At 49.6% G+C, this 7,774-nt stretch overlaps 1 protein-coding gene across 1 annotated transcript; it reads left to right on the top strand.

The window, feature by feature from the left end:
• The first annotated feature begins 422 nt into the window (after positions 1-422).
• MYL2 (myosin light chain 2) lies at positions 423-7,458 on the top strand. The gene is made up of 7 exons (XM_054006962.1): positions 423-518; positions 1,695-1,784; positions 3,205-3,280; positions 4,151-4,255; positions 5,555-5,630; positions 5,734-5,782; positions 7,229-7,458. The coding sequence occupies exons 1-7, from the start codon at positions 516-518 to the stop codon at positions 7,325-7,327; spliced, it is 498 nt and encodes a 165-aa protein (XP_053862937.1). The 5' UTR covers positions 423-515; the 3' UTR covers positions 7,328-7,458.
• Positions 7,459-7,774: the final 316 nt, after the last annotated feature.

Genomic DNA, 7,774 nt, shown 5'->3' with positions numbered 1-7,774 from the left:
TGCACAGAACCTTCTTGATCTGCAGGCCAGATCGTCAGCTGCAGTAAATCAGCACAGCTCCAAGAGCTGGCGTATACATCTGTATAGACAGACATCCCTCGCTACCGGGATATATCGCTTCTAGCGTGCTTATCTCGGCCCCAGCAATCCATTGACAAACGCAGGTGTCACTCATTCTGCACAAGCTGCGCCGCACGACTCGTGTCAACATCTTCAACGTGGCAGCCCCACAGCCTGCTAGCATTTCTCTAACCTTGAAAACCTCTGTGTCTCACATGTCACACAGTGACAACAAGCTGTTATTCAAGATGAGAGCGAGACAAAGACAGAGAGACAACAGGGCTGGGGGCGGCGGAGGTGGCAGCTAACTTACCTATTACAGCCAAAAGTGGGCATGCGTTTATTTTTAAACTGCACTGGGCTGTATTTATTGTTTCAGCGCAGAGCGGCCTGGGGGATTGTCTTTTGAATTCCTCTTGCAGGAACACCAGGGGCCGTGCAAAGCAACTCCGGTGATGGTGAGTAACGCGAGTGGGCAGCTGCGGGAATGACAGTGAGACGAGCTTGTCAGCGGTAGGATTCTTTACTAGGCGCATCTCTAGCAATCAGTGAGAGAGAGACGCTTTAGTGCCCTAATGGCACACACATGCCTTATAGCTCCGGGAACAAGGTAAGCAGCCTAGGGGTGTTTAATTCACTGGTGGCGTATAAATAGCAGCAGCAAAGCGGAGGGTTTTTTCTTCTAGGTTAACTGCTGCCCTGTCTTCAAATCAAGAACTAAACAGAGCTTGCAAAATGGTACTGAGCACCTTTTAAGGTCAAATTGGAATTCTTTCCCCTCATCCATGCACCTTCTAGGAAGTACATCTCTATCCCTCTATTTAAATCTTGTTATTCTTATTATTTGTGATTTGTAGTCCCTAGGAATACCAGACATGGACCCTCTCCATGGGGTCGCTTACAAATCTGTGATTTTTATTTAAAAGGAAAAGATCATAACAGATCACGTGTGCTGCTAAGATAGAAAGGATCAGAAGTTCTCAAGAAGGTAGAAACTTTAACACGTGTGTCAAAACATGTCCTGTTTAAACCACAAGAATCTGAATCAACTAAATTCTGGGTTTCATCTTCTTTGATGTAGGAAAGGGCAGATTTGACAGCGTTTTAATGTGAATCCATTGCAGTAACATCATTCTTAAAAAAAAATGCAAAACCGTGATAAAGCTCATAATAGCTACAGCCATTGCATGAAATCTCCGAGATGTGCTTAACTATCTTTTCCAATCCCAGGGGTCCTGAATGTCTGTTGTTACAAGGGGAGATTTCTTTGGTTTTACTTCTCAGCCAAATGTCATTTGAACCTTGGCAGACATCACACGGTAGTGTGGCTAGTCATTTTTCACATCGCTTCCCCACTAATCAATTTGGTGAAATGCATGAGGAGCCCAAGAAACTGATCTCTACCCTTCCTTGTGAGAAGAAATAATAACTCCCATCACTAAAGAACAGTATGTACTTTACCCCACACTTCTTCTGAGCTGAGAAACAGCGGATCATTTCAAGAACTAAAGTGCACCAGCAGGCAGCAGCCCCTAGCTATTCATAAAGATTTAGGAATAAATTCAGGGTAGTTTAAATTTATTCCACATTGAAAAATACAGTGAGTTAATGATAGCATGCTTGAATTCCCCAAGGCACCCAAGAAAGCTAAGAAGAGATCAGAGGGAGCTAATTCCAATGTCTTCTCTATGTTCGAACAAACACAGATCCAGGAATTCAAAGAGGTAAGTGGCCTTTGTTGCAATGACCATGAAGGGTAAAGCCAAGAACCACCAATGGGGTGATATCGTCAAACTTTTCCTAAATGCTTTTAGGTTCGGTGATGTTGGATTTGGAACAAGAAGCTCATTTAAAAGACAACTGCTTTACTGGGGGGAAAAAACTTAATTCAACTACATAATCAAATATAGAGTCTTCTCCCAACTTCACGACACTGCACCCCCAGCAGAAGAGTGAATGACAAGACCCTCGGCCAATGGCACACAAGACAGCAGCCCTGTATAATCCAAGCAAATTCTCATTGGCTGAGCTGTGACCATGAGGCAGGGCATTCTTACCGAGAACTGGTTAACCCTTTCACGGGCTTCACATGGTTACACGTTTTCAGGTCTTAAAAGTTACCCACTGAGAGTCTTTGGACGTGGTGATAATGTGGGGCCTTCTCTAGCCGAGTGTATCCATGTTCTTCCGAGTACGATAACCGAGGACAAGGCAGTGGCCTCCTGCATGCTGGGGCCCGTGGGAGCCAGTTGGGGCAGATGACCTCATGCAAGTGAACTCCCCAACCCCTGTGCTCCACAACGCCGTCTCCTGGCTGATTCCTTCCCCCCATACACACACTCACTCACTGGGCTTGCAAACACTGTCATTGTTACTCTAACCCTTGGCTGCAGGCAGCGCGGTTAGACAGCTCCAGGCCTACTGGGGAGGCTTCCATTAGAGAATAGCCACCATGTGGGAGAGAACATCTCTCACCCCCCACCTGACGCCTACAGAAGGAATTTTCCCACCTCTAGTGATACCTTAGGGATAATCTCCCGCCCCATGGGTCCTGCTCCTGGGCTGAGCTTTTGGACAGGGACATCTGCTCTCTTCTAGCTGATTAGCTGCAAGGTCCATCAATCAGCGAGGCCCATCCCCTGCTAGCATTCTCAGTGCATCTTCTAATGTCATTCGCATGAGCACAATTGTCAGCTGGGCTCCCAAGACATTAGCAATTGATCACATCGGGTGAGGAGGTTGGGTGGAGACACCTGCTCTGGAAGGGGGACAGTTTGGGGCAGCTGAGTAATGCCTCAGCCCACGTCACGCAGCCACTCCCAAAAGGGATCGGAGAGCAGCCTCCAGCCCTGCACCACTGGGCGCCTAACAAACGTTGCTGAACAAGAGGGGCTCATTGGGCCTGATCCTGATCCTGAACGCTGCTGGAAGCCCTCGCCTCCGCTCCCACTGGCATAAATCACTGCGAGAGGCAAGTGCAAGTACAGCTGTGAACAACCACAGGTAAAGCCATGGCTTGTGTCTCGTGACAGTTCCTAGCCAGGCTGAAATGTACATGGCTAAACAGAGGGAGCGATATTACACTCTGGGGGAGCTGTGGGTTATTGTTCGGCAAGCTGACATTCCCCTTTCTCCCCTTTCCAGGCATTCACCATCATGGATCAGAACCGGGACGGCTTTATTGACAAGGCAGATCTGAGAGATACGTTTGCTGCAGTGGGTAAGCCTGCACCTTAGAACGTCCCTCCTTCCCCCCAGAAAAGGCTTTGATCGTGTTAGACTAATTATTAGATGAGAAATCAACGACTCTGCTTTCCATTTAATTCAATCCCTGGTTAATTGGATCTTCCATTTCCTCTGCTCACAACCACTGGACCCAAAATCATTTCTAGTACAAAGAGGAGAATGTTTTACCTTCAGCACATTTTTGATCAGTGTGGATCATTTTTTAGGATGACGTTGTTAAATAATTTAGGCCCTGGCTAGAGAAAATGGTTATTAAATTAATTAGGGCCCAATTCCGCCAGCCTTACTCCTGCTGAGTAATACCTTACTCTATGCGTAGCCTTGCTGGATTACGTGATTTATGGGAATTATGTACATCCTTGGAGAAACATGAGGCCTGGTTATCACCTCATTAGAAGGATGCATATCAGGTGTGACGGCATTGTAATCCAAAGAGGATCAGGCCCTGTTTTTGTAGCTCTATGGATGACAATATGCAGACGTTTGGTTCTGTTCGTTTTACTGACAAAATGTAGGTGGGAACTAATTCAACAAGTACCATGGTGCAGTTCTGTGCGTTCCCTAGACTCATAAAAATCCGAGTTGGAAATACCTCAGTCAATGCAGGATTCTTCCCTATGATACATTTTCTAGTGCTTTGTCTGGTCTGGTTCTCTTTCTCTCCAAGGATGGAGCTTCTACCACTGCCCTGGGGAGACTATTCCCATGGTAAAAAATGCACCTTTTCTATGTCTTTTAACTCATCCATAGGCTCGTTTGTATATAAAATGGGCTCATGTACCTTGAGATCTGCATAAAGTTTAATCCATGTCCTAGGTGATTTGTCTTTTGGTTTCTTGTCTAGGTCGTTTGAATGTAAAAAACGAAGAACTCGATGAAATGATAAAGGAGGCTCCTGGAGCAATTAACTTTACCGTATTCCTGAGCATGTTTGGAGAGAAGCTCAAGGGTGAGATGAGGAAGGGGGACAAAATGAGTGGAAGGATGGTCCGGTGGCTGTTACAGCACTTGAGGGGGGGGAGAGGAAGAGATCTGGGCTGTATACCTGGCTGTGGCACAGACTCCCTGTGTGACGTGGGCAAGTCACTTAACCTTTCTGTGCCGCAGTGGCCCATCTGTAAACCAGGGAGAATGACCCTGCCCTACCTCCCAACGGGTGCTAAGACTTAGCGTGTTGAGATCCTCAAAGTGAAGATGCTAGGAAAGGGCAATGTATATTAAAGCATTAAGCAACTTGATTTGCAGTTTCTCCCCAAGGACCTGATCCTGCACTCAACGGGCACCCTTGCATGCATTTAAGGGGGCTTTGGCTCAGGACCTAGGAGCCAAATCATCCTTTTCCCCTCAGAAAAGTACAGAAGGTGAAAACTTCCCAATGCCATTCCCTGGGGTTTCTCCTGCATCCTTCCCTCAGCATGGTGGGGCAGAAAATGGCAAAGACAGGGCAATGGGGTGTTGCCAGTCAAAGGCTCATACACGGGATATCCCCAGCAACTGTGCATCTAGGTCTAATGTATACAGCAATTGCTCCTATTGGTTTTCAGCTTCCTCTACACTACGCTATTCCCAGGTCTGCCCCTAGCCTGTTGGGTGACCTTGAGCGAGTCGCCACTGCTCTGTGCCTCAGTTTCCCCATCTTTCAAATGGAGATAGCACCCTGAGGCCTCCAGACGAGACACGCTGTCTAGCAGCTGCCCACGCCACTCAGATGGGTTCGGTGCCACAGACTCCAGACGTGCTGATGTGAACTAGTGTGGCTATCTGCTGCCTAAGCCCTGACAGGTTTTCAGGAGCCGATGTTGCCTAGAGCAGCAGCTTTTCTGTGACTCTGAGCCCCTCCCGCCCAGCGGCCATATCCCCTCACCCATTGTGCAACCCGAGCTATGTGACGTTGGTGCAGAATTCCTTAAGGCCACAGAGCCCCTGGCTCCTCTGAGAGTGGCATGCTATAAATACACTGGGTAGATTAGCTACATATTGGGGGCGGGGAGGGGCAACATGAATGTGCATCTGTTCCTCTCTATGCCATGGTGGCCCAGACAGCAGGGGGTGGGTAGAAATATGTCAGCCGTTGCTGTGCATGGTGGTGGCAGGACAGCTTTCTCCACCACACAGCCTCTGTTTCCCGGGGGATGTCACAGGCTCTGCCATCCCCATCCCTGAAGGGAATGCTACTCTCCAGCGCTGCCCGCGGCAGGGACAATCCCTGCTCCGTGCCAGCAGCGGTTGCGTGTGCTCCCCGTTGCAGGTGCCGATCCAGAGGAGACGATCCTGAACGCATTCAAGGTGTTTGACCCCGAGGGCAAAGGCCTGAAATCTGACTAGTAAGTGCAGAGCAGCGATTGGGGTGTGCATGGGGCGGGGGGAGCTGTTCTGGTTTCCTCAGCGTCCCTCCCTCATTCTGACAACATGCTCTTTTATTTGCAGCATTAAAGAAATGCTGATGACGCAGGGAGAGAGGTTCTCCCAGGAAGAGGTATGCATAGGGCTCCTTTTCACCTCCATCCTTATACAGGGTGCACCATTCAGCAATGCCTAGCACTGATCTGTTTACTGCGCATGCGTGGAGAGCAGGCGCAGGCTGTAACAGGTCGGCTTACCTTTCCAGTGTAGAGCACAGGTCCGTGCCTCAGTTTCCTTGTTGTGACTCAGTTTCCGCATTGGTCTGCAGTCTCCCTTTTGTGGCGGGGTGGTCTAGTGCTTTGGGCAGAGGGATGAAGCAAGAGCCCTCCCTTATGGGGCAATCACAAGAGTTAAAATGAAACAGTCCTTCCCCTGCTCTGGACTGAACAGTGCCTCAGTGTCTCCCATAGGGGATTCTCACCACCTCATGGGGACGATAGGGGAGCCCATGCCCGGCCTCTACGCTGGGACCCAGCCCTGGACCCTGCTGCAACCCCAAGATCATCCTGCGGCACAATTCCCACTGCCCACACTTCCTACCACTTCCCATACAAATTCTCTCCAGAGCTCACCAAAAAGTCCTCTACAGCCCATTTCTTACCTCTCCTTAGGGTCCTCTCATTGTTCACCGCAGCCCTCTTGGGCAGCCCCCCCAGCTCCCCTACTCCAGGGCTTGCCATGTCCCTGGCCGCTCCCACGCTGCCCACAGACAGTCCTTTGATTGTCCAGCCCTCGCGTGACGTGGGGGCTGGGGGCACCGAGCCAAGGTCAGAGCCATGACATAGGGCTCCGGGGTGCTGGGGGTCCATTACATCAGGCCATTGCACAAAGTAACAACAATTCAACGAAGCAAATCAGTCTATTGTAACAGAGCCCATCTCCCACAGCCTGTCCCACCCTATATCCTGGGGTCCAAGAGTGCTGGGCTTTGGGGGAGTCTGGGAGCTAAATTTCACAGCAGGCCCCTTTCCATAACCAATCAAACCCAACCCCCCCGCCCTCCCCCGGATACAAACACCCCCAAAAAGTGAGAATTCAAACCCGGCCCAGATCCACATGTCACCATCTCTGTGATGGCCGGGACCAAGCCATCTGTGAATTGTGCGGGGGGTGTCAAGCAGCACCCAGGGCTGGGCGTGGACCCAACCACTGAGCGATGGAATTTCATCAGTGCTTCACACGACACCACGCACCGCGGGATAGGAGTGGACTGGCAAGCGCCTTCAGTGGAGCTGGGGGTCAGGGCACAGGATTAATGTAGATCAGGGGCCTTACAGTTAGGGAAGCGCTAGAGACTTTCCTTTACCGCCCATATTTCCATTGCTCGGTTAACAAGCTAGCGAAATAAGGGCAGGCAGCCTCAACAACAGTCTCCAAGTCCCATCCTGCTTCCATTGACGCCAATGGCAGAACTTCCAGTGATTTCAAACAGCTCCCAGCCCCCTCCTTCAGATCTGCTGACCTGAATACCCAACTAGTCTCTTTAACCCTTTCCCTTCTGGGCCCGTTTACATTGCAGATCGACCAGATGTTTGCAGCTTTCCCCCCAGACATCACTGGAAATTTAGACTACAAAAACCTCGTCCACATCATCACACATGGAGAAGAGAAGGATTAAGAACCGGGGTTGCGCCAATTCCTCAGGCACAGTCATGGGGATGATACCTTGTAACTGGGGAAATGCATACCTGAATTGTGTCCACATTAAATTATACATTTTGCAGGAGGAAATCCAGCTGCCTACGTCAATAGTGATAAGGGTCTGTAAACTAAATGCTCTGTCTGGGGCAAACACAACCCTGCAGAGCTCCAAGGTTTGTGTGTGTGTGTGTGTGTGTGTGTGTGTGTTAGAGAGAGAGATCTCTCCAGCTGTGTGTGTGTGTGTGTGTGTGTGTTAGAGAGAGAGATCTCTCCAGCTATGTGTGTGTGTGTGTGTGCGTGTTAGAGAGAGAGATCTCTCCAGCTATGTGTGTGTGTGTGTGTGCGTGTTAGAGAGAGAGATCTCTCCAGCTGTGTGTGTGTGTGTGTTAGAGAGAGAGATCTCTCCAGCTGTGTGTGTGTGTGT

Source organism: Malaclemys terrapin, chromosome 16, assembly GCF_027887155.1.
Source record: "Malaclemys terrapin pileata isolate rMalTer1 chromosome 16, rMalTer1.hap1, whole genome shotgun sequence".
Taxonomy (NCBI): Eukaryota; Metazoa; Chordata; order Testudines; family Emydidae; genus Malaclemys; species Malaclemys terrapin.
Note: the sequence above shows the minus strand (reverse complement) of the source record. Positions and strands in the feature narration are given on the sequence as shown.